At 36.7% G+C, this 27,283-nt stretch overlaps 1 protein-coding gene across 4 annotated transcripts in view; it reads right to left on the minus strand.

Annotated features, from left to right (window-relative positions):
* Positions 1 to 27,283, minus strand: part of PRMT7 (protein arginine methyltransferase 7) — a 73,631-nt gene that overhangs the window by 16,090 nt on the left and 30,258 nt on the right. For 3 of the 4 annotated variants that reach the window (XM_074286361.1, XM_074286363.1, XM_074286364.1), the window contains exons 6-11: positions 22,319 to 22,431; positions 20,169 to 20,410; positions 18,723 to 18,903; positions 9,914 to 10,041; positions 4,516 to 4,654; positions 1,740 to 1,823 (exon numbers count right to left, since the gene is read on the minus strand). In XM_074286361.1, coding sequence (XP_074142462.1) covers positions 1,740 to 1,823; positions 4,516 to 4,654; positions 9,914 to 10,041; positions 18,723 to 18,903; positions 20,169 to 20,410; positions 22,319 to 22,431 — 887 coding nt within the window. Of the gene's footprint in view, positions 1 to 1,706; positions 1,824 to 4,515; positions 4,655 to 9,913; positions 10,042 to 18,722; positions 18,904 to 20,168; positions 20,411 to 22,318; positions 22,432 to 27,283 lie in introns of all 4 variants that reach the window. The other variant, XM_074286362.1, reaches the window with a different exon arrangement.

Here is a 27,283-nt window from a genome sequence, read left to right on the forward strand (position 1 = left end):
CTTTTCAGGTCAAGCATTAACTCTGAGGCTTGTCATGAAGTAAGTCCTGAGAGAAAACACAGAGCTCAAGCAGCTGTCTGCCTCCATGCCGCCATCTTGGCCCTTAAAAGATCTTTTTTAAAAGTTCTAATGCAGACAAGATTAGAAGGGAAGAAAAAAACTGGGAAAATATCTTTACAGTTAAAGGTTCTCATAAAGGCCTCATTTTCAAAATACATAAAGAATTGACTCAAATTTATAAGAAATCAAGCCATTTTCCAATTGATAAATGGTCAAAGGATATGAACAGACAATTTTCAGATGGTGAAACTGAAACTTTCTACTCATATGAAAGAGTGTTCCAAATCATTATTGATCAGAGAAATGCAAATTTAGACAACTCTGAGATACTACTATACACCTGTCAGATTAAGATGATGGGAAAAGATAGTGATGAATGTTAGAGGGGATGTGGGAAAACTGGGACACTGATACATTGTTGGCGGAGTTGTGAACGGATCTAACTATTCCGGAGAGTGATTTGGAACTATGCTCAAAAAGTTATCAAACTGTGCATACCCTTTGACCCAGCAGTATTTCTACTGGGGCTGTATCCCACAGAGATCTTAAAGAAGGGAAAGGGACCTGTATGTGCGAAAATGTTTGTGGCAGCCCTCTTTGTAGTGGCTTGAAACTGGAAATTGAACGGATGTCCATCAATTGGAGAACGGTTGGGTAAATTATGGTATATGAATGTTATGGAATATTATTGTTCTGTAAGAAATGACCAGCAGGATGAATACAGAGAGACCTGGAGAGACTTCCATGAACTTCCATGAGCAGAACCAGGAGATACACTTCAACAATAAAATTATACGACAATCAGTTCTGATAGAAGTGGATATCTTCAATGATGAGAGGATCCAAATCAGTTCCAACTGATCAATGATGGACAGATTCAACTACACCCAGAGAAGGAACACTGGGAAATGAGTGTGGACCACAACATAGCATTTCCACTCTTTCTGTTATTGTTTGCTTGCATTTTTGTTTTTCTTCCCAGGTTATTTTTACCTTCTTTCTAAATACAATTTTTCTTGTGCAACAAGACAACAGTATAAATATGTATACACATATTGTATTTAATATATACTTTAACATATTTAACATGTATGGGACTACCTGCCATATAGGGAAGAGGATGGAGGGGAGAAGGGGAAAAGTTGGAACAGAAGTTTTTGCAAGGATCAGTGTTGAAAAATTACCCATGCATATGTTTTGTCGATAAAAAGCTATAATTTAAAAAAAAAAAGTTTCATTGGTGTGAGCACTTCCTGTGCCACACAAATTGCATCCCTTCCATACTGTAGCAGACTTATCTCTGGGTTGCTTTGGCCCAAACCCAGTCATCATCTGGCTACCAGGCCTCTCTGGTGACAAGCTTTTCTGCTCTAAATCTAGGATGCTCTCAGGCTGCTGTCGTTTGAAGTTCTCCCAGCCAGGGAAGACTGCACTCGTCAGCACAGCTACCTGGAACACCTGCTCACCTTCGAGAAGAACTTCCCTCACACCATACTGGAATGCAGGGAAGTCCTGCCATCTTTGAAGGCATCAACAGCCGTAAATGAACAACATACCAAAACTGTTCAACATGTAGGTAAAGTAAAAGTTATAAACAAGAAACAAAAAATTGAGGTAAGAGTGCTAGAAGTAGATAACCTTAAAACAGGTCTAAGAAGAAAGTAGAAATGTGCAATTACCTGTTCTGCCCCTACACAATGAGCCAGTATTGGAAGCAAGCTGCCATCACTGATGCAGAGACAAATACTGTCGGTTTTCAATACCTAAAAGAAGCAAACTGTCAGCATCTTCTTTTATTATAGATTAAAAGGTTTTCAGATATCATTTGTCAAGTAATCCTTGCCAATTTAAATAAAGAAAAAACTCACTGATCTGTCTTTATTATTTCAGAATCAACAAGAATTAAATGTGATCTATGTGATCTAAACCTTAACATCCATAGCAATTATCTCAAAAACAGACTGTTAACCAAAGTCTTGAAACAGGATTGGAGAGCTCAGCTTAGCCTATTCAGGAGAGGAGTTCTTAAGGAATTCAGAATTTTAAAAAAATGTATAATACTACTAATTACAAATCATTTTATCTGCAAAGCCATCTCTGGGGAACCACATAGTTCACCATTCAATATACCTTATATCTCATGATTCCCCAACACAAACTGTCACTATCCCTTATACACATCACTCATTTCAATCACCTTTGGCACTTACCTCATATCCACAGGTGGGTTCCCTCCACATTTCTGTCAATTCAATCCTTTCACTTTTCTCAAGCACTACTTTCTCTATGAAGCATTCCTTGATTTTCTAGTCAACAATGATTTTTTTCCCTTTTATGAATTCTTATAGCACAGGGTATCTATACTTGGTCAACTATATTGTATCTTGTGTTTTCTCTAGTTGTTTTCATGTTTATATCTTGTTTCCCCAGTTAAACTCTGAGCTCCCTAACCTCAGGAACACACTATCCCCACAATCCCTCGACCACTGGACATATAGAAAACATGTAAATACTGGCTGATTTGCGAGTATATGAAACATACTGCAAGTCTTCTCTTTAAGTATCACAGAAAGTTTTTAAGGTATCATAACCTAATGTCTCAAATCTTATCATCAAAACATCTAACCTAAATCATTCATGCTATACTTAAAAACAATTCCTTCTGATATGAACAATTTTCAGATGAAGAAATTAAAACCATCTATAGTCAAATGGAAAAAAGTTCTCTAAATCATTATTGAGTAGAGAAATGCAAATTAAAACAACTCTGAGATACCACCTCAAATTGGCTAAAATAACAGGAAAATATTATGATAAATGTTAGAGGGGATGTGGGAAAACTGGGACACTAATGCATTGTTGGTGGAGTTGTGAACTGATCCAATCATTGTGGAGAGCAATTTGGAATTATGCCCAAAGAGCTATCAAACACCAGTGTCTCTACTAGATTTATATCCCAAAGTGATCATAAAAGAGGGAAAAGGACCCACATGTGCAAAAATGTTTGTGGCAGCCCTTTTTGTAGTGGCAAGGAACTGGAAAGTGAATGGATACCCATCAGTTGGGCAATGAATGAATAAGTAAGTTATGGTATATAAATGTAATGGAATATTATTGTTCTGTAAAAAATGATAAACAGACTGATTTTAGAAAGGCCTGGAAAGATTTATATGAATTGATACTAATCAAAACAAGCAGAACCAGGGAAACATTGTACATAGTAACAGCAAGATTGTATAATGATTAACTATAATAGATTTGGTTCTTCTGAAACTTTGAATAGAAAATACCAATGCATCCAGAGAAAGAACTATAGAGACTGAATGTAGATCAACATATACTATTTTCATCGTTTTTCTCTCATGGTTTTTCCCTTCTGTTTTGAATTTTCTCTCTCAACGTGACATATAGATAGATAGATAGATAGATACAAGAATATACATGAATAACAAAAAATGTTTTTACATGTGAGTGGGGAAAATAAAAATATTTTTAAATGAAAAAAAAGATTTACATAGTACATATGTGATTAGAGAACTTTTAGATTACAGAGATTTTTCAAAAGGAAACTAACTTCTAATTTTAGCATAGAATTAATTCTATTGTTACATAATATAAACCTCAGTCAAGCCTAGCCAATTAGAATGGATATGGCACAAATTAATATCATAATCCAATTCTGGAAGCATAAGCAAATTCACAGATGAAATTAAGAAAAGCAGAGGATGCTCTGAAGACAGATCTGAGCTTCTTTTATTTATTTACTTTTTTATTGGGCAGGCAATCGAAGTTTAAGTAAGCTGCCCACATATCTAGGAAGTGTTAAGTGTCTGAACCTGGATCTGAACTCAAGTTCCCCTGACTCCAAGGCTGATGCTTTATCCACTATGATGCCAAGCTGCCCCCACACTCAAGCTTCTGAGGTTGCCTGACATCATCCCTGATCATAAACTGTCCTTTGGTAGCCCTGACAACAAGGATTCCTGAGCAGGACATTAGGCATGGGCGGCCTTCAGCATAGCAATTTCACTCTTAAGATAAATCCAGTCTTCTTTAATTAACATCAAGCAAAAATGTACTAGACTATAAACTATATAGAACTAAAGTTATATATAAACTAAGAAACTACAAATATTTGGGAATGTTTGCATTCCCAAATATTTGTAGTTTCTTAGTGAGAGCAATAATTCAGAAGAACATGCATTTCATCCTTATTCTTCCTTGAGTGGAAAAGCCCCTCAGAGAGCCAAGATCCACTGATTGCCTAGAAAGCAGATTTGTATATTCCCAAATTCCAAATGAGACCTGGAGCAGGCCCTTGAGACAATCTGGTCCAATACCCAAGCATAAGGCAGCTAGAGCAAGGAAAACCAAGGTAGTGAATTCCAGACAGAAAACACTTTAGGAAAGGAAAAGAACTCTTCTCCTATGAATTCAGAAAACCCTAACCCTTACCTTCTTCAGTGCTTGGATGTATTGTTCTGTTCTCTTATGGTCATTCAGTTCTCCAAACCGAGGCCGATTCCAGAGCAAATGAGCCTGACATTCACAGACAGGACGCTCTTCATGAAAGTTATTCTTATTTTTTTCATTCCTAGGGCATACCATGAACTAAAGGTTAAGGTGACTAACAAGATATCCAGAGACACTAAAGAGGATAGCAAGGGCTAATGGGGTAATAAAGAGTGAAGAGACTCTTCTGGGATTGAAATTATTTACAAAATACAGCCTGTAGTGGAAAAGGAAAGGCCTGAGAATCTCCCTCAAAGTAAATATGGAAAATATGAGAAAGTGTGCCATTTATTGTACTTTGTGCCCAGCTTTATGTCTCTCCGGGACCTACGGACAAGTTCTTCTTCTTCCTATAAGAAAGGGGAAAGAAAGCCTGAAAAACAGCTCTCCAATTTCCAGATTATTAATGACAATGCAGGATTTTTTTTAAAAGCTAAAAGAGCTTCACTGTGAAAAAATCCAAAGGAAAAAGGATGTGAGGCATGAAAAAAGAATCCTGGCCAGGGTCAAGAGTTAGATGGTGGAAAGATTCATGTGGAAGCAAAGATAAAAGAAACAAATTGAAAGCCGAGAGCTGCTTAGAGAGCTGCCACTCTTCCCTCAAGGCTGGTAACATCAGCCCACTGGCACTGTCACATGGGAGATTATCCCCAACCAATGTCAAAGAGGAGAAGCAGTTGAATTCCCAGTTGAGTAAAACTAATGGCATGAATTTGTCAACCTAAAAACAATAACCAAGATGGGGTTGTTATTATCATCATTGTCTGGTGTCTTCCCAGAGCCTGGATCCAAGACATGATAGAGAATATCCCAAGCTTCATCAAAATGTCTATTACAGACTTCTAATGACTCATACTGGTACAGATGATACTGTTTGAAGGAAACTAGAATTCATTACTATAGAACATGGAATCTTAGACAAGGTTTTATGAAGAATTTGGAGGCACAAATGGTATTTATCAAAGAAAAGTATTCAAAAAGAAAATCAGAGATGAGAAATGAACAACTTATTAAGAAGACAGTGTCTCAATATGGTAATTAGATTGTATGTCACGCTTAAAATACAGGAATGATAGGCTTCTGAGTACTTAACAAGACCCAGTAAGGATATTTTCCTAAGAACCTGGCAAGCCCTGGCAAAGTGCTTTCAAACTGAAAAGGAAGGGGAAGAGAGAAAATTATATACAGCTATATACAACCTGAAACCCTAGAAGAGTGGTTCAAAAACTTTTTTTATTTTAAAATTACTGAGGATCCCCAAAGAACTTTTGTTTAAGTGGGTTATATCTATCAATATTCACCACATTTAGGAATTAATATTACCATGAAAATAATTTTGGCCTTGAGGACTCTTTGAAAGGCTAGCTGTATGACTCTCAAAGGTCTCCAGATCACACACAACCTAACAGAATGACTAGAGTACAAAGTAGAGAAAAGAACAGCAGAAAAACAATCCAAAAGTTCACAAAGAAGCCAGAAATAAAGCCTGTGGCTTCAAATTCTCTACAGACAAATGTACTAAGTGGGGCTAACAAGGAAAATGAAGAAGAATCTCATGAGAGGAAACAAATGTGATGTTGGTGAGATAAGACCTGTGACTAGAACATCTCTGGAAAGAAATACTTTATTCTAAGGAAGATGTTACAGAAGAGGAGAAAGATAAACATTGCCTATTAAGAAGATAGATTTGTGAGGAAATTCAGGGAGCAGAATGTAAAATCAGAGAGGGCATCTGTACAAAGAGCAGTTAAAGCAAAGACAGAAACAATATGGTCATTGTTGTATATTAAAGACCATCAATTTAAAAAGAGAAAAGAGATGAGAGTTCACAAGTCTGAACAAAGTCACAATACTGGAAATTATCTGGACATCTGCCAGAAAGGTCCCACAATAACCATACAGCCAATGATGTCCCAATTTTCTTTAATGACCATTTCATTCCTCAAAAGGGAAAGCTCTATTTTGGACCCAACTCACCCACATGAAAGAATCAGCTGTCAGGGAGATAAAATATGACATCAAGACTGATGCCAAGTGAAATGAGCAGAACCAGGATTTCAATGTAGAAGGCAATGTAGAAGGCAAGATTATACAATGATCAATTCTAATGGACGTGATTCTTCTCAATAATGAGATCATTCGGGCCAGTTCCAATGATCTTGTGATGAAGAGAGCCATCTACACTCAGAGAGAGAAATGTGGGAATTGAATGTGGATCACCACATAGCATTTTCACTTCTTTTGTTATTATTTTCTTGAATTTTGTTTTCTTATTTTTTTCCTTCTTGATCTGATTCTTCTTGTGCAGCAAGTAATCCAATATATGTTAAACATATATTTATATTGGATTTACATATATTTTTACCATGCTTAACATATATTGGATTACTTGCCATCTAGGAAAGGGGGTAAGGAAAAGGGGTGGAAATTGGAACACAAGGTTTTACAAGGATCAATTGTAAAAAATTATCCTTGCATATGTTTTGAAAATAAAAGCTTCTGCTCTTAATCTTTGGCAGAAGCTTATTTTACCGTCTAAAAACATTATTACAGGGCAAGTAGGTGGCATAGTGGAAAGAGCACCAGCCTTGAAGTCAGGAGGACATGAGTTCAAATATGGTCTCAAACACTAACTACTTCCTAGTTGTGTGACCCTGGGCAAGTCACTTAACCCCAATTGCCTCAGCAAAAACAAACAAACCAAAAAAACCAATATTACAATTTCTTAGATAAATCCAAACTTGAATAAATTTTTATTGCTTTATATCATTGTCTTACCTCTCTTTTGGATAGATAAGATTACTAATCTACAAACCACCTTTGTTTATAATTTCACTGAATATTTCATTAATGGTTTAAATAAAGCATTCCCTTATTATTTGGGCAACAAATAGTTTTATGGTTATGTTATAATAGAATGAACAAAAACAAAATTTTAAGAAGCTGAGGAAATAACTAATAGTCTGATAAGGAGAGTTGTAAAAAAAACCATTTGATTGTCTTTCCTGATATTTCAAGTTAAATTGATAATAAATAATTTTAAAATAAAAGGAAATGAAAATTGCAATATCACCTTAAATATAATAAATTATTACTCCTAAAGAAAAATAAGGAATCTGCAAAATTGATTTCTTGTGAGCAACAAGATTTACATGTATTTATTTGCTTGTATTTTATTATTATGTAAATATAGCAAGTACATTTAATAATAAACATTTTAGGGAGATAATAAAAAGAAAAAAAGAAAAAACTTCAATTAAAAAAAAATAAAACTACAAAGTGCAGCAAAAAAAAAAAAAAAAAAAAAAAGACATAATGGAGAGATGACGGGATTGGGAGTAAGGAAGGGCTAGGTCCAAATTCTGCCCCCAATAGCTGCTGCATGCATGACTTCCTCATCTCCGACATGGGGGGAAGGGAGAGGGATGAAATCACTGGCCTCAAAGATCTATTTCAAACATAAATCAATTTGCACCTTGAGATAAAATGACCATTCTATCTCAGAATTTGTAACAGAAAAGAAGGATGAAGTAAATTGATATGCAAGTCTTATTCAGAAAAGCTGACTTCAAATTCTTTGGAGGAAGGACAGCAATTGACTTACATTGGTTACACTTCTCCATGAAATTGTTTTAATTAGGATTGTACCCTTTCTTCTCTCTGTCCTAGTGGGAAAAGCTAGAAATTCTCAAGATTTTATGTCAAGAAGACATAAAGAAAAGCAATATCAGTGAGGAAAAAAGCAAGTTGCCTTTAGAGACCAAAGTGGGAAAATATATATATTTATCACTTTCTCTTCCTTAAAAGAACAAAGCATGGTAGTGAGCTGCTTTCATTAGGCCATATTCTGTGGACTAGAGAGAGGCCTGAGTACCACACTCTTGGTAAGAATGAAAAAGATATGAAGGCAAAGAAACCAGAATGGTGGATGGCCTCCAGTTCATGCTACAGAAGGGTCAAAATTAGGGAACTGGGAGTATTTATTCTGGAGAAGAGAAGAATTAAGTGGGAAATGATTTGGAGAAGAGTTACATGAAAGAAAGAGTAGACTTTACTTTGTTCTTAAAAACAAAATGAGCAGTGACTGAACACTATTAAGAAACAAATTCAAGTTTAGTTTAAGAAGATTTCTAAGAATCAGAGCTTTCCAAAATGAAATGAGCTGCCTCAGAAGACAGGAAGTTCCCATCCACTCTCAAGCAAAGATTAGGTAATCATTTGTCTAATATTGGATAGAAATGACTGAGTTTTTTTGGAAAATGATTTGGAATTGATGACTACCAATTTCCCTTTTGTGAAATTCTGTGATTCTATAAAGCAAATGACATTTTTTCTACCTATTTTAAATTCAACAAATATTTATTAAACATTTCCTGGGCTTTTCCTGGGTAGATAATTATGGATTTTGTTTATGGATGCAATGCCCCCAGATTTATTGCAAGCAGAGTGTCATCCACAAACAAGAGCATAAAGGAAACTTGACAGCTATAGGGAATCCCTCTTTAACTATAATTCTACACTAGGCCTTCTCCATGACAGTGGTGAAACACCTTAGATTTATCTCATTTGATATTAATGATCAGTGAAGATCTTTGAAGAGAGTTATCTCTGCTATTACCTTTATTAAAAACTTGAATAATTTTGATTCATGCAAAAGAGACGCCTTATTGGAAGACAAACTTTTAGAAGGCATTCTGCTCTACTAAATTAAATGCTTTTTGCAGTCAACAAAAAAATAAACATAGTAATATTTTGTATTTTCTACATCTTTCAATCAGTTGTATGATGGCAAATAAATAACCTGCTGTGGAATATCCTTTGTAAAGGCCAATTGATTTCCTACTACTACTCTCATCAAAAATATCCTCAATGTATCTGTAGATGCTTCTCCCCAAAAAAATTTCACACAAATGAGAAAATAGTCACATAGGTCAAGAGGTATTGATGTTCTTTGTCACCTTTTCCTGGTATTTATAAAGCATAAGATTTTTTTCAACACCTTTGGTATCCTCCCTCCTTTCAGATAACTGATTACTCAATCCTTCAGCAACAATTGCATCAGATCTCTTTCATATACACTTGATCAAACCATTTTCACATAAATTTAGTCAGTTACTTTTCCCATCTTTGGTCACTTTAGAATTATTTCTATCTCCTCTATAAGACCATAATATTAGAGAATTTCAGGGTCACCACCACAATATGATGAGGGATCAAATAGGACTTTGGAGGATCTCACAAATACTAAATCTAAACAAATGCAAAAATATAAATAGGGACAAATTTCCCACACTTTCAGCAATTATGCATTTAGTCCATTTATGTCTTTGGACTTATTTACCTGGTTTTATGAAGGTTGTACCACACACAATAATCATCACGGTGAGCAGTCAGATAGAGGGATTCACCTTGGACCACTGGCTCCTCATTTGGCAGAAAATAGACACACTGCATCCAATGATCTCGCCACTGAAAGGATTTTACCAAAATAGAACAAAAAAACAGGGAAAAAAATGTTTTAAGAGAAAATCAAATGGGGAGTAAGAAACAATAAAAGTGATGAATAATGAATAGAAATTATTCAAAATGATCAAAAATTGCCCAGACCCCTTTTCTCTACCCAACTGATCCCCAACACTTCCTCTCAATGAGCCATAACAGCAATATTCTATTTCAGGATCACAATGAAGTTTTCAAAATGGAGTTCATGAAGAGTTAGTCATATGGAGGTTTTGAACACTAATCAACCCACATTCTCCTGGAGGAGCAAATGGTGTTTCTTTGACAGTAACTATACTACAAAGGACAACTTAGCCCTCTTCCCTCCCAAAATATTACAACAGCCTAAGATATCTTTATTTTGGGCTGAGCAAAAGAATAAGAAAATTTAAAACTTGGTCTGCTAAATTAAGAAAGATATAATCCTTGAACTTCTACTATAACACAATTCATGACAAGAAAGATTCATTATGAAGGGCCTCATTGCAAGAAGTCTATGGCCAGGATCCCAAAAACACTTTTATAAAGTTTCAATATATTCAAATTATATTTGTCAGCCAATTAGTAATTTTGCAAAAACAGAGCAGGGTTTTTCCCCTTAAGTGCTAAATTTCAATTACTGTTATATTAAATTTGGTTAACTAAATAGAAGTTAAATGACTTGTCCAGGATCACAAAGTTAGTAAGTAATGCAAGGTCAGATTTGAATTCAAGCATTCCTGAAGAGGGGCATACAGTATTTTAAGCATACTACAGACTCAATAGAGGGTTTCATCACTGAAAGTGGGGGTCACAAAATGATGACTTCTTATCATATACCTGTTTTATAGGCCAAGGTCACATAAAGATTTCTCAGGCAAAAAGGGGTCACAAGGGAGGAAAGTTTAAGAAATATTGGACAGATCATCTGGCCAGAAAGATGAATACATGAATCTGGAAACATAGGCACAGAGGATGGCATCATAGTGTCAACATACTACAGCTCTCCCTCTAATAAAAATGGAGTCATTGTTATTACCTTGATTTGCCTTAATGATCCTTTCCTCCTTCAAATGGTAGATAAACCAACAAGGGTAAAATCTATTCTAGAAGCGATTCTCACCAATAAGAAAAACCCGGGATAGAAATGATGGGAACCCTGAAGAGGCCGGCACCTCTTAACCTAGGTGATAAAGAAGGAAATGAAAGCAAAGCAAATACCCTAGATTTTAGGAAAACAAATTTCAAACTATTCAGATGAATAGAATGCTATGAATTAAAATTCCACCATAGAAATTAGCCCAAGAATGATGGAGAGAGAACAAGAATGAAATTCTGAAGAGGCAAAGAGGAAGAAAGGAAGAAAATAGGTGATCTAAAAAGACCAATGTGGAGGTACCCAGAATTCATGAATCAACTAAGCTTTTTAAAATGCATGGACACACAAGTGAAATAAAATACATGTACAGAAAAGTGATGAATAAATGAGCAAAAGCAGGAGAGTAACTTATACAACACAATAACAACATAGTAAGTAAACACAAACAATGACCAACTACAATTCCAGAAGACCAATGAGAAAATGTTACATCAGCATGCGGATCAAAACACATTTTTTGAACATTATTAATGAAGGAATTTCTTTGTCTAATTTTGCATATTTCTTAAAATGGTTCTTCCCGCACCCCTCCAATGGGAGGGTGGAAGGAAAGCATGTTTTAATTAATTTTAAAAGTTAAGTATTTTTAAAAGGCATGTTTACACTGAAGCACAAGAATGTAAGAGTGTTTGATGAATACAAAAGTCTAATACCAATCTCAAGACAAAGCACAAAATGAGCTGAGAAAGCCATGGAAAGTTAAGGCCAGAAGAAAAAAAAAAAAAAAAAGAAAAAAAACTTATAAAAGGTAAAAGAGGATTAAAAAAGGAAAGAGAAAAGAAAGAAAGGTGGGTGAGACAGTGATAGATGACAAGGGGAAAAAAGTTAGTCAATTCTTTTTTTGTTTATTTCCCCATCTAGCTAAAATGGTCTTTTGACTAAAAGCACAGAACAAATGTGATTAATAGAGAATTCATACCTCAGAGGAATAACAACATAAATAGAGAAAACAGCTATCCATAAAGAGTTCATTCTGGTCCAGAAGAATGACATTTTTAGATACAAACAACCTAGCAAATGTTATCATTGAGCCACTGACAGACAATGACATCTCTAAAAGATCACAGAGAATGGAAATACTATTGGAATGGAAAGGAACAAAAAGAACAAATTTCTCAAACTTTAGGGCAGTGAAACTGACATCAAATTCCTAGCAAAATTTTTTAATATGTCATAAGATCTGGTTAGTGAACATTTAGAAAAGGAAACAGATCACAAAAGGCCAGCATGATCTTAACAAAAAGAGAAAATGCAATACTAACCTCATTTAATTTTCTGATAATTTAATTTAATTTAATTTGCAATACTAACCTCATTTAATTTTCTGATAGTTGGTTACTATTCTGGTAGAAAGAGGGAGTTCTATAAACAAATTTTACCTAGATTTTAACAAAGTATGTGACAAAATATCTCATTCTTGTAGAAAAAATATTAAAAAACTGGGCTAAAATCAGTGCAATGAGATGGATTGAGAAATGGCTGAATAATTAAACAGAGCACTCATTCCTTAAAGGTAAAAGATGACCCAGAAACCATTTCCAAAGCCTTTCCCCTCCCACCCTATCCTATTCCTCTCAAGGGCTCCACTCTTTCCAATTTTCTAGGTATATCCTCTTAGTATCACACTCCCTCACCCCATGCACATCATTTCTCTTCGCACACACAAGTATCATGTGGCTATCATCACAGCAGCCTCCTCTCAACCTTGTCTCTGTTCACTCCAAGCCATCCCACAGGCTGCTGCCCAGATGACTTCCTTCTTCAATCAATTCTAGTGGCTTCTTATTGCCTCTAGGACCAAATACAAACTCTTGCTTTCAAAGTTCTACCCAACCTGATCCCAAGCTCTCTTTCTAGCTCCTAGGGCCATTATTCCTCCTCCAGCTCTCTATGATCCACCCAAAGTGACTTGTTCCTAATTTCCCAAACTCTCTCTCCTCTCTATCCTCTGACACCGGCCATCTTCTAAACCTAGAACGTATTCCCTTCCTTACATCCACCACATACAGTCCCTCCCTTCAAGATATGAAGTCTCTCCTGAATCCCGCAGCTGCTTGTGCTTTCCTTTTGAAATTACTCTGTATATATATATATATATATATATATATATATATATATATATATATATATGTGTGTGTGTGTGTGTGTGTGTGTGTGTGCGCGCGCGCACACACACACACACACACACACACACACACACACACACACACACACACATATATGTACTTGTTTTGTGCCTCACTAAACTGTAAGCTCTTTGAGAGTAGGGCTTGGGACAGCTAGGTGGAGCAGTGGATAGAACACCAGCCCTGAAGTCAGGAGGACCTAAGTTCAAATCTGGTCTCAGACACTTAACATGTCCTAGCTGTGTGACTCTGGACAAATCACTTAACCCCAATTGCCTCAGAAAAAAAAAAAAAAAAAGAGAGAGAGAGAGTAGGGCTTGTTTCATCTTTTGTATATGTATCTCTAGCACATAGTAAGGGCACTATATATGTTTGTTGATTAAATAACTGATTTATATATCCTTTCAATTTAGAAGGAAAACTCCAAGGATCTCTGCTTGGTCCTGTGCTTTTAAATATTTTTGTTCAAGTCCTACATAAATGTAGAGATAGTATGTTTATTAAACTTGCATATTACACAAAGCCAAGTGGGATAGTTAATTCATTGGAATAGAAAGTCATCTTTTTGTAGTGACAAATTGGAAATTGAGGAGATGTCCATTGATTGGGGAATGGTTGAATAAGTTGTGGTTTACGGACATAATGGAATATGATTTGCTTTAAGAAATGATGAGCTAAAAAAAAAAATGATGAGCTGGCATATTTCAGAAAAATCTGGAAAGACTTGCATGAATTGGAGCTAAGTGAAATAAGCAGAATCAGGAAAAACAATGTATACAGTAATAGCAACATTGTGTAGATGATCACCAATGACAGACTTAGCTCTTCTCAGAAATTCAATGATCCAAGACAATTCTAAGAGAATCCTGATGGAAAATGATATTCACATTCACAGGAAGAACTGATGGTATCTAAATGGAGATCAAAGCATACTATTTTCACTTTTTTTTTCCTTGTTCTTTTCTTTTTTGTTCTATTTCTTCTTTTACAACTAACGTGGAAATATGTTTAACATCACTGCATATGTATAATCTATATTGGACTATCTGCTAGGGAGGGAGGAAGGAGAGAAGAAAAGAAGAAAGAAAAAGTTTGGAATTCAAAATATTATTTTAAAAAGTAAACCATTGAAAACTATTTTTATGTATAATTGGAAAAAATAAAACTACTATTTACAAAAATTTTAATTTTTTAAAAACAAATTAAAAAAAAAAAAAAAAAAAAAGGAATAGAGTCAGGATCTAAAACATCACACGCGACCAGATCTAATATGAAGAAATTTAACAAAGATAAATGTAAAGTGTCAAACTTCAGTCCAAAAGACCAACTTTCTTGATTTAAATAAACAATGAGTGGCTAGACAGCAGTTTTTCTGAAATAGATTAAAGCACATTAATGAACTACGCATCCAAAAAGGTGACTATGAACTTAGCCTTCATTAAGAGAAGCACTATATGTAGAAACAGTAAGGTTATAGGCTCACTGTGCTCATCCTTATCAGACATCAAGAGTATTGGGTTCAGCTGCAAGAACCTTTTGGTAGTAATATAATTAGAGCAGCAGTCCTCAAACTTTTTAAATAGGAGTCAGTTCACTGTCCCTCAGACTGTTGTAGGGCCGGACTATAGTAAAAACAAAAACTCACACTCTGTCTCCGCCCCTCAGCCCATTTGCCATAACCCAGTGGGGCGCATAAACATCCTCAGTGGGCTGCATCTGGCCCGAGGGCATTAAGAACCCCTGAGTTAGAGTATCCAGAGGAGGGCAACTAGAAGGGGAAGGATTTATTGAAGGAACAGAAATGCTTAGCCTGGAAATAACTTAAAAGGGACGTGACACTTGCCTTTAAGTATCGGAAGGGCTGTCCTACTGAAGAGGAATGGAATTTGTTTTGCATGACCACAGAGGGCCTAAGTTGCAGAGAGGAATTGTTAAGCTTAACCTAAGGAAAAATGTCCCAAGCATCAGAGCTATTCAGCAGTGCCAAGTACCCCAGAAGATGGCGGACTCCATCTGCTACTTTGGAGATCTTCAAGCAAAGGCTGGATGGTCACTTGTTCATTCGTTCTTTTCACTTGCCCAGAAGCGAACCCTAAGAAATCTCCAAGTGTTTTTAATATTAAAAGGACCAGACATACCAAGTGATGCAAAAAAAAATTTAATCACTTGAAATTCAAAAAGGCTTCGGTATTACATAATTCATGACTTGACTTTATCACTTTACTGACATTCCTTAGAATTCTAAAGACTTTTCAAATAACAAAAGAAATAAAGCAAGTAGTTTTACCTATAAGGACCAGATGTCAAGTGCTAAATTAAACATTTATTTCTATTGGGTCATTTCTTTGCCCATATTCTTTTCCCTTTGGAGTATCAATACAACTCATCAAACATTTATAAAGCTTTGTGAATATATTTTTAGAATAAAAGTTTGCATTTAGTTTCTACTCTTCTGCTAATTTTTTAATTTTTTCTGTTTTTCAGATTTGTAGAACTTGTATTTTAGTTGTAAAAATAGTTTTTAGATTTTAGAACTAATAAGAAATACACCAACTGACTCATCTGATGGTAAATTTCAGACAGTGGAAGGAAGGAAACAAGTCCTTATTAAGCAGCTACTGTGTGCTGGGCATTATGCTCATTAGCATTAGCATTTAGATTATCTTCAATAGATTTGTGCCATCTGCATCCATAAAGGGGACTGGGGACTGCAGGTGAATCACAACATAATATTTTCACCTTTTTTTGTTGTTGTCTTGTTGTTTTTTTTTTCTCTCTCTCTCTTTTCTTTTTTTGATCTGATATGTTTAGAAGAATCAGACATGTCTAACCTACATTGGATTATTTGCTTTCTAGGGGAGGGAGTGGGGAAAAGGGAAGGAGAAAAATTTGAACACAAAGTTTTTGCAAGGGTGAACACTGAAAACTATCTTTGCATGTATTTTAAAAATTTAAAAAAAATAAAATAAAAACTAAGCTGAAGGTAGATGTTCTTGATATCTTCAATTTATAGTTGAAAAAACTGAGTAACCAGAGGTTGATTTGCCCAAGGTCACACAGTAAGTATCTGAGGCTGTAATTGAGCTCAGGTCTTCCTAACTCCAAGCCCAGAGTGATTAACTGGGTCACCTAGCCACCTCTAGTGAGTTCAATGATGTGAATGATACAATCACAACACCCAAGGCAGAGATGATGTTTCCTCATCTGGTTGCCATGACTGTGAGTTCATCAGTACAGTTCCTTCTGTAGCTGACAATCTAAACCACAATGTTTTAAAGCTAAAGATGGTTCTTTTGGACAATATTTTATTTCTTCTCAAGCACATGGCAATGTAGTAGAACATTATTTTACTTCAGTCTAACTACAACATATTTTACAATCCATTTTCATGAAGGAAATTCTCCTTTCTTTTCAAATTTTATTTCATGAACTTAAAAAATATGAAAATGTACAAATACTAAGAACAGGATATACTAAATATCCCACTACATTAGATGAATTCAAAAGTTCAAAGTTCACTGGTCTTATTGTTATTTTTGGCGTTATCAATCTACCCATTAAAAAGTAAGCAGATGCACTGCTTTCATAAGGCACATCATGGTGTCATTGACACATGCAGACAGAGATAGCTATGTTTTTAAATAACTGGTTCAATAAAAAATATAATGAAAGAACCATCTATATAGCACAGTAGATAGAACACTGAACTTGGAGTCAGGAAGACCTAATTTAAACCTTGTCTTAGAATATTGTATATTACATTATTATCACAAGTATACGTATATAATAATATATATTGTTGTTATATTTATTACGTTATATTACATCATATTACATATGCAATATATATACACATTTACACATGTAATATAATAACATTGTATTATAAACAATATTGTTGATTATATTATCACATTCTCAAGTTAAATGCCTTTGTGTCTAGAAAGGAAATGGGAGATCATTTATGCAGTCTTTCCATATATACCTATAACTAGTAATTATTTCAACAGAGTAGTATAAAGAAAATTGATTGTTTAAAAAAAAAAAATCAATGAGAGGTAAGGGAAATTGTCAGTATTCTACTCTCTCTCTTTCTTCATAGTCAAACTTGAAAAAAAAAAATAAAAGGAGGCAGATGAATTCCTAGGGATGTCCATTGTTCAATAAAATCATGACACAAAATTGATTCCTGAGATACCTTTTTTGTGACCTATCTGAAAACAGAAAGGAAGCAAAATTTATTCTAAAACAAGTTTTTTTATCATCTTTCACTTTTATTACAAAGTGTCAGAAGGCATTTATATTCTTGGGATATGGGAGTGACTGTGTGTGGGGGTATGGGTGTGGGTATATATAATGTGCCCAAACAATTGCTGTCTTGTAAAGCATGCTCTAAATTTATGCAATATAGGATGAGCAAAACATATCAATTTGGCCTAAGATTTTGGCTGACATTAGACATTGAAAACAAATATTTGTTCAATAGATTTCCTCTCTTGGGAAAAGATAATGTTAGAAGCAAAGATACCAGTGTACCTACAAACACAGTGCTGAAATACATGAAACCACCATTTAACAAAAGCTCAACAATGTTAAAACTGGAAAGACTTTGGAATCATCTATTCCAACCCCTTCATTTTACACAAAAGAAAACCAAGGCCTGAAGTTTCAGTAAATTGGCAAAGCTGACAAATGATAGTAATTGTCAACTTTGTAGGTGCTGTGGAAACATAAGCGTCTTAATTGTATTGTTAGTGCAGCTTTAAATTAGTACAACTATTCTAAAAAACAATTTGAAAATAGCCAAAGAAACAGACTAAAATATCCATACTTCTTGTCCCAAAGATCCTACCTAAATTTAAAACCCAAAGAGGTCAAGTCAACAAACTTTTTTTAAGCACCTAGAAAGTGCCAGGCACTCCAAGAGCTAGGACACAAAGAAAGGTTAAAAAAAAAAAAAATTAAAAACAAAATAGCCCTCACTCTCAGGAGGTCGTTAAAAGAAAGAAAGGCTTCACAAACAACAAAATATTTATACAGCATTTTTATGGTAGTACAGAACTAGAAACAAACGGATGTACATTAATTGGGAAATGGCTAAACAAACCATGGTACATTAATATAACAAATATTAATATAGGACACAACACAGGGCCTGGAACACAAGAGAAGCTTACTAAGTGGAGGTTTTCCTTCTTTACTCTTATCACTTACTTGAAGTGGGACCATGGACAAGTCTCTCTATCACTGCAACTTTCTATTTCCACATGTAAAATAAGAGAGTTGGCCAAGACAGTTGCTATGGTTTTTTCCAACACTGTGTTTTCAAGATTCAATACATTACTATTTTGTTTTACACTGAAAAAGATTTCAAGCATATCTCTTACCTGGATATTTTTAGGGTCAGAGTGCACCCAATAGGGTGCCATACTGCACTTTATTTTCCCATCAGGATCCATATCAATATCCCACCATGAGAGGACCACCTGTGCTCTGCCAGATTCTCGAGGCTCAAACTGCATCGTGTGATGTGTTGGTGAGCTATTCACTTGCTTGCTAAAGTCCACACTGTAAGAAAATATTCAAGAAACTTAAGAATTTGTTAATATCATGAGTCTTTACATTTAAAAAAAAAAAAGATATGATATGGGGAAAATCTAAACAATGTAAAAACTAAAGATAATGATAACTCAACATATATGTGTATGTATTATACACCCACATCTCCTCATAAAAAAACAAGAGTTCTTCCCCCAATGGATAAGTAGTCAAATGATAGAATAGGAAGTATTTGAAAAAACAAATGCAAGCTATCTGCATCTATATGAAAGAATGCTCCAAATTACTAATTATAAGATGCAAAATAAAACTGAGGTTTTATCTCACCCAACAAATTGACAAAGATGATGAAAGAGAGAAATGATAAAATGTTTGAAGGGCTATAGAAAGATAAATACACTATTGATGGAATTGTAAATTGATATAACCATTCTGGAAAGTGACTTGTATTATATTTTTTAAAGTCATTAAAACTGTAATTCTAGCTCAAAAACCAGGAATTCAACAATTATTAAAATACCATCTAATACCTGTAACATTACTTATAAAGTTATGTATGACCATTGTCTGTTTGAACTTACATCACAAACTTTTTACAATTTGACCTCTGTGTGAGAGATAGCAGGTCTCTCACACCCCATGAAGGTCAAAGATAAGAAGAAAAGTCTATAATATAGTAATAACAAATAATAGGAAACAAAATGGATGGTTATCATCTGGAGAACAGCTTAAAAAAAAGTATGATATATAAATGCAGAGGACTATTATTGCACCATAAAAAAAAATGATGAATATGAAGAATTCAGAGAATCTTGTGAAGACATATAAGAATAAATATATAAAATTGGGAAAACAATTTTTGCAAGGGCCACAATAATATAAAACACAACACTGAAGACTTCAGAACTCTGATCAATAAAGTTATCAAGAGTAACTTCAAAGAACTTGAGAGTGAAACATATCTTATCTCTCAGTAAAGTGGGGTAAACAAAAAGTATAGCATGAGATATACATTTTCAATATGACCAAAACATTCAATTGTTTTGTTGACTATTATAAGAGAGGGTTCTATCAGCAAGAAGAATGATTTTAAAAAATCCATAAAACATTTTAAAAATATATGCCTACCAATAATTACATTAGACTCCAATAATTATCAATGAGCACCTCTTCACCCCAAAAGTAGCAGGCTGCTTTCCCTTTCAAGCCCCCAGCTCTAATGGGTCTTTGGGTGTACAACAAAAAGGATGAGTTTGGTTTTTCCTCCTCCTCACCTAAACATCGTCAGGACATCACTCAGGACCCTGAAGTCACTCAGTGGCATCTGGTTCAGCTGAATGTCATAGACGGATGGAGCCCCCGGGCAGCTTTCCATCTCGGCAGGGGCCACAATCAGTTTCTGCGCTGTCTCCGTCTGGACCAGAAGTGGAAACAGCTTGTTCCAGGACCACATCCTCCGGGACTCCACCAGCTGGGCGTACACTGTGGCCTTGTGGGGCACCGCCTCGCAGTTCTCCTAAGGGCTCATAAGACGGTCCATTCAGTCACTCCTGCGCTTCTTCCCCGCAAGGAGAAACTAGTTGTTGCTAGTACTAGAGCTGTGTGGTGACTACTAAGGCCCTAACACCCAACCTAAAGAAACCGCTCCCAGGTCCCGGAGAGGCCTCCGGGCTGACTCTGACAGGGAGCTTTCCCACCCACTCTGCTTGCTCAGACACTCTCTGGACAGCTGTGCTGGGGCCACACTCCTGCACGCCCCTGTCCAAGGCCAACCTGAGCAGCCAAGCCGGATTAATATGCTGAAGAGAAAACACCCAAAGGTTTTCAGGCTTTATATTTCTCTCCTCTCACACATTCGCTTACCTCTCCGAGGAGGACTTTCTGAGACTTCACTGAGAAAATTGGGACCACAAAGCTGCCACTTCTCTTCATTTCAAAACCCCAGCTGCCATTCCCCCATTCCCTTCCCTCCATTCTCAGGTCCTCTCCCATATGCCCTGGCAGGTGGAACTTAGTCACTCCCTCCTTCTGAGTCCTTCAGTCTCTCCCTATCTCCATCTTCCTTGCCAAATGCCTTCAAACACGTCCAGGTCTAACTCACAAGGTATAATTTCCCAGTGACCCCTCTGACATCACCATCTGGGCAAAATCATCTGGGTTCTCTACCTCTGTCTCATTTCCTCTCCCTCCTCCATCAATTGCTTGTCTGAGAGGACTTCCTCTCCAGTCACAAATAATTCCCTGGTCAAATCGGGTGACAGCTCCTACTCCTCCCATGTGACCCAGCTGATCACTCCTCCCTGGTTCTCATGGCTCTTCTCAGTCTCCTTTGCTGCATCATTCATGCCCCCTCTCACAGCTCAGACCTGGGGCACCTCGTCCCCTCTACACTTTCTCTTTCAATGTAAATTATCTCTATGTAAACAACTCCAAGGTCTAGGGTGCCATCACTAAGTGACTTATGGATATGTCGAACTGAATATGCTCTCAAATTCAATATGTCTTAAAAATTGAACTCAATCTCTTTTCCCTTTACCAATTTCCCCTGTTTCTATTGAAGACACCATCATTCCTCCTATTTCCCAGGTCTGTAAAAAAGTATTATTCTAAACTCACCTTTCCTTAGCTCATCTTACTAATCAGTTACTAGATTTCTCCATTTCTCTTTTCCATAGCATCTCTTGTAGCTTCACAAAGTCCCAACCTTATTCTTGGTCTTCATCAGCTCTGGCCTGGGCTTCTGCAATAGTCCCTAGAGTTAGCCTTCAACCACAAGTCCCCTCTCCAATTCATCCTCCACAAAGCCAGAGTGATTTTCTTAAAGAACAGGCCTGAACATGTCACTCACTAACTTAATAAACTTCACTGGTTCCCTATTACCCTAGGATTACATGTAAATTTTTAAAGTCCTTTTCAAATTGGTTCCAACCTATACTCAGAGTCTCACTCTAGATCTCTAAATGAGATCCCTCATTCCCTCCATAGTCCTATCAAAAGTGGACATTTCTGTGTCCACCCCTTGTAGCAGTCCATTTCCATGCCTTTTCAAGGATTATCCCCCTGACTATAATGAATTACCTCCTCAACTCCAAAGAATCACTCACCTCTTCAAAATGCAGCTCAAGTACCATCTTCTACACAAAGTCTTTCTGACTCCCAAGAAAGGAGAGGTGAAATATCAATCAAAGGGGACATGAGAATTCTCTAGAGTCCACCACTTGGCTATGCCCTATTCTAATTTCTATGACAGCAAGACAGAAAGGACTTGGATTTCCCAAATATAATCAATCCATGAGATTGGCTGAAAAACATTATTTTAAATGAAAATGGGTTTAACTTTTGCATGACCACACTAAAAACCATGAGTCAATGTTTCCATCTGTACAGATGAGCTTTAAATTGCAAACTTCAAAGTTCTTCCTACCTCTACAAGATTCTTATGGGCATGCTCATAAGAGGGCAAGGCACCTTCCCCTATTAGTTCTGTATCGAACAGTTCAGTGACCAGGATGTTTGCAAAGCACTGCATGTCACCATCTAGAAATCAAAAGGGAAGACATAAGAAACAGGTTATGTATTGATCACAGGACAGTAAATTCTCATTCTCGAGAGCTCATTAGATCCCATCCCATCTAAGAAGTCAGTGAGCAAAAGGAAAGTCAGAGCTAAAGAAGGGTTGTTTATATGATTTTGATATATTCCTAATGCCCATCCAACTATAAAGCACAAGTAACTGCAAATAAGGGATAATGTTTCTCCTTGTATTCCAATAAAGGTTTAACTTTTCTTAAAAGTATTTTTTCCTACATCAGTCTTACGTGCATTTGTGCCACAAATCCAAGAAATACAAAAACATTAAAATCCCTTTCCTGATTAAGAAGTTTCAGAGGTCAGACATAGATAAACATATTAAAATTTAGTTGTTTGGAAAGTTTCAGTTTTAATATAAATTTCTTTTAAGCCTCCTTAAGGAAATTCATAACTAGCCAAAAGACATTACTTTAAGCATCCACATAAGAAAAAAATGATGAAAAACCCATATAATGACATGAAACTGGATGGATGGTTCACTGAAAGTAGGTTCATAGAGGGCATAAAGTAGCTTCAACCTCCACCAGAGGAGCAAGTAGCTACACCAAGGAGATCATAGATTCATCACCATCAAAAGTAACTTTTATATGGAGCTTAAAGAACTGCAAAATATTTTTCATATGTTATCTCATCCCCTATAATAGTACAGGAATTATTATGCCCATTTTATAGATGAAGAAACCAAGGCTCAGAGAGGTAATGTCTGAGGCTCAATTCAAACCCAGGTTCTCCTCACTTCTGGTCCAAAGAGTAGGATCACGATATTTCCATTTCAGGAGCTACTCCATAATTCACATAACTAAACTAGAATTCTCCCAAAGGCATGCAAAAGGAGATGACTCAAGAAGTGAGAGCCAGGAAAACATGAATTCAAATCCTAAGATACTTGCTACCCAAGTGAACCTGGACACACCACTGTAAAATGGAGTTCTAATGGTTCCTCCCCCAAATCTCTCTTCTCCAAGATAAATATGCCAATCCCTTCAACAGGTCTTCTTATCAAACAAACCTAGGACTCAACCTTCCTGGATGATCTGGTCTGGAGGCTCAAGCTAGGTTCTCCAGGTCCTTACTAAAATGAAGGGTCCCACAACCAAACACAATACTGACCAGGACAAAGCATCCTATAACTACCCTCTTCTTTTTAAGGCCCATGGACCTTCCTGGCTGCCATATTTAGAGAACTATCCAGCTTGTAGCCCAGGAAAACCCCTACAAGTTTTACAGGCCAACTACTGTTCTCAATCTTTGATACAACAAAGAAATGATGAAATGCAGGGAAAGATGATTATCAGAGAAGCATGAAGTGCATGAAGAGGCACTAAAGGCCAGTGCCTTTAGGAATCTTTCCTATTGATAGCTTGTTCCTTCTGTGCCTTTTGTACATTCTAGGTGCAAACAAGCATGAAAACCTGGCTGTGCTTACTATTCATTTCACACAGTCAAAGCTATGAAAAAAACAGGTCCTGATGAATACTCTATGAGGTGCCATGGAACATTCCCACGGGGCATTGTCCTTAACCACAAGGAGCTTCTAATGTTTGGGGGGAGGGGGGAGGAACACATACAATCATATTGCTCATTTAAATAAACAAGAATGTAAAGCAATACATTGTACTACCAATACAAACAATAAGTATTCGGAAGATGGACAGATCACTTTGAGCTAAGGCATGCTCATGGAGGCTTCATAGAGAAAGCAGGAAGAATCAGGACTTTGGGACTTGCGAAGGTCTGGTCTAGCTCCTTTTGTCAGGATAAGCAAAAGTCCTTGCCCCACGTTGGGCGCCAAATTGTAGCGAACTGTCGTCTCCAGAAGCTGCCGGATCGCTCTCTGGGAAGAGATCTGCTGTGTCTACTCAAATCTCTCAGACAGATTCTTCTTCCTGTAGTGAACCGTTGTCTCCAGGCAGTTGCTGTTAACTCTTGTCCAGAGAAGTGACTTCCCTTCCTACAGAGAGCCCCGTCAGGCCTGATGCAATGCAGACACTTATCCTTGAATCCTGGGGCTCTGAATCTCCTCCAGCTCTTATCCTTCTCCAGGCAGACTCACTTTCCAGGCCCACTGTTGCTTTTTATCCTCCCAGAGAATGGGCGTGGGATAATGCAAGGGCTTCTGGGAAGAACCACTTCAGCCAATGGGCTTGCTCCTTCTATCAAGTCAACCTGAGTTCTCACCTTGTAATTGTCCAACCTGAATTCTCACCTTGTCACTATCCAGACAACCTGAATTCTCACTTAGTAATCCTAACAGGGACTGATAGGATTTTTAAATGGTAGAGGACGACAATGTGTCAGAAGGTTGTATAAGAATAAGAAAAACAACACAAAACTTTATCCTATGACCTTGAGGCATCAATTATTATTCTGGGACAGAGATATGACATGAAGAATGTTACAGGAAGATTAACTTGATATTTGCCATGTAATAGGAGTTTATAAATGCTTAAATAAAGGGAGTTTAATAAATGTAATACACAGAATGGAACAAGGTGCATGAAAGACCACCAGTCAGAAGGCTCTTGCAACAAATCATGCACAAGATAATCAAAGTCTGAACTGGATTAATGGCAATGAGCCTGGAAAGGAAGAGAAAGCTGCAAGACACATCATAAAGGAAGAAGGCATGGGCAGGAATCAAAAAGGGAAGTCCTGAGGAAATGGAGAAAGACCACCAAATTACCTCACAAATGGAAGGGATATTGGAGAACAAAAGATCCCACCCTCTCATGAAGAAGCTGAGCCCCAGAGAGGGCAAGAGGGCAAGTGGCAAGATGAGACTGGAAAGAGAGTGACAAAGCTAGACTAGGAATCCAGGGCCCACAGTCCCCCCCAACGAGCTACATCACATCAATATCATCATACACAGCTAAGCAACAGAGCCCTTGACATGAGTCTTCTCCTGGCCAGACCATAATGTTCCTCTCACTCTGCCCCAGTCTCTCTTGCACTCTTCCACAAATGTCACTCCTCCACACCAACTGTCCTGCCAGGCTTCTACTCAAGAAACAAGCAGACTCCCTCAGGTTGAACTCAACCTGCTAATCTAATCCCCCTGCTGTTAATTCATCTCTCAGCCTCCTCTCCTCTCTGACTTGTGGAAGGAAGGAGCACCAAACTCCTCCCGGTGACTTTCTTTAGAGGCAGAAACTGGGCGCAGCACTTACCTTGCCTGGTGTCCACTCCACAGAATAAGAGGCCAGGCTGGGTATCCCTTAGTATTCCATTCCTCCCCACTTTCCTGCCTCTTTTGTTATCTCCTATCAGATTATAAGCTCCTTAAGAAAGGACTGCCTTTCTTTTTATTAGTTGCATCCCCAGCACTTAGCAAGAATACCTGGCATATAGTAGGTGCTTAGTAAATGTTTATTTGATTAGAATAGTAGCTATCACTTTTGCCATGGAGACAGCCAGGTGTATCCAGATGTAATATGTCTCAGGCTATAAACACTGCTAAGGGCGTGAAGAACAGTGTAAAAACTCCATTTATAAATTCAATTGCTGGTTAACATGATGGATTTAAAGTACTGATTAACTGTCTAAATACCAACAATTTCTATGACAACAAAAAACCCCTCGATGGGAAATAAATCTCCATTTTCCTATTCTCTGCTACTAGTATTTTTCTTAATGAATATTTGCTAACCAGCCTTATCACCTTCAGCATTACAACTGAGATATTACCCTAAAAATGGTGTGACAAACACTTCCACCTTCCCAGGAAGCTACCAGACAACAGCTACCAACATTTCAGCCCTATCTACCACACTGCTTCTCACACTTCTCCAATATCTCCCTGTCTCCTGGCTCCTGTCACTGACAGGATTTCCCTGCTCATTAAAAAACCTTGCCTTTAATGGTATACTATTTCAAAGTCCGATTCTTTTTGTACAGCAAAATAACTGTTTAGACATGTATACATATTTGTATATAATTTATACTTTAACATATGTAACATGTATTGGTCAACTTGCCATCTGGGGGAGGGGGGTGGGGGGAAGAAGGGGAAAAATTGGAACAAAAAGTTTGGCAATTGTCAGTTTTGTAAAATTACCCATGCATATATCTTGTAAATACAAAGCTATGATAATTTTTTTTTAAAAATAAGAAAAATATCTAAAGTTCACTCAGGAAAAAAAAAAAACAACCTTGCCTTGACATGCTCAAATTACTCTTTTCCCTATGATCCTGTACTCTCCCTTTCACTAACAAACTCCTAGGAAAAAATCTCCACTCATTGCTTCCATTTCCTCTCAGCTTCTTGAAATCTGAATTCTGAACTTTAATGACTTAAATTGCTCTCTCTGAAGTTATCAATAATTAGTTACTAAATTTAATTAATGGCCTATGCTCAATCATCACCTTTCTTAACTTCCCTATAACCTTGCACAAGACTGACCACTCACTCCCCTTACACCTTTATATTCTTTCCTCCATGAGCTAATGTGACATGACATGGCTCTTGCCAGGTTTTTCCTCCAGCTATCTGACCTCATTTTCCTCTCCTGGATTACCATTCATTTCTAAACTCCTACCCCAACGCTCTGAGTTGGCCTTTTTTTTCCTCTCTTACCATATCCTCTTTCTTGGTTATCCCACCAACACCTGTGGGCTTGTCATCATTTTATGCAGCTCATTTCAAGATATAGATTGTACAGATAAGAAAATATACACACACATCTACACACAGGAGCACACATCACTCTTTACCAAATGCAGTCCAAACTATATTAAAATGTAATTACGAAGTTTTTACAAAATAAAATAGGATAGAAAACTACATCTCTGTTCCAAGTCG

Source organism: Sminthopsis crassicaudata, chromosome 2 (genome assembly GCF_048593235.1).
Source record: "Sminthopsis crassicaudata isolate SCR6 chromosome 2, ASM4859323v1, whole genome shotgun sequence".
NCBI classification, from domain to species: Eukaryota; Metazoa; Chordata; class Mammalia; order Dasyuromorphia; family Dasyuridae; genus Sminthopsis; species Sminthopsis crassicaudata.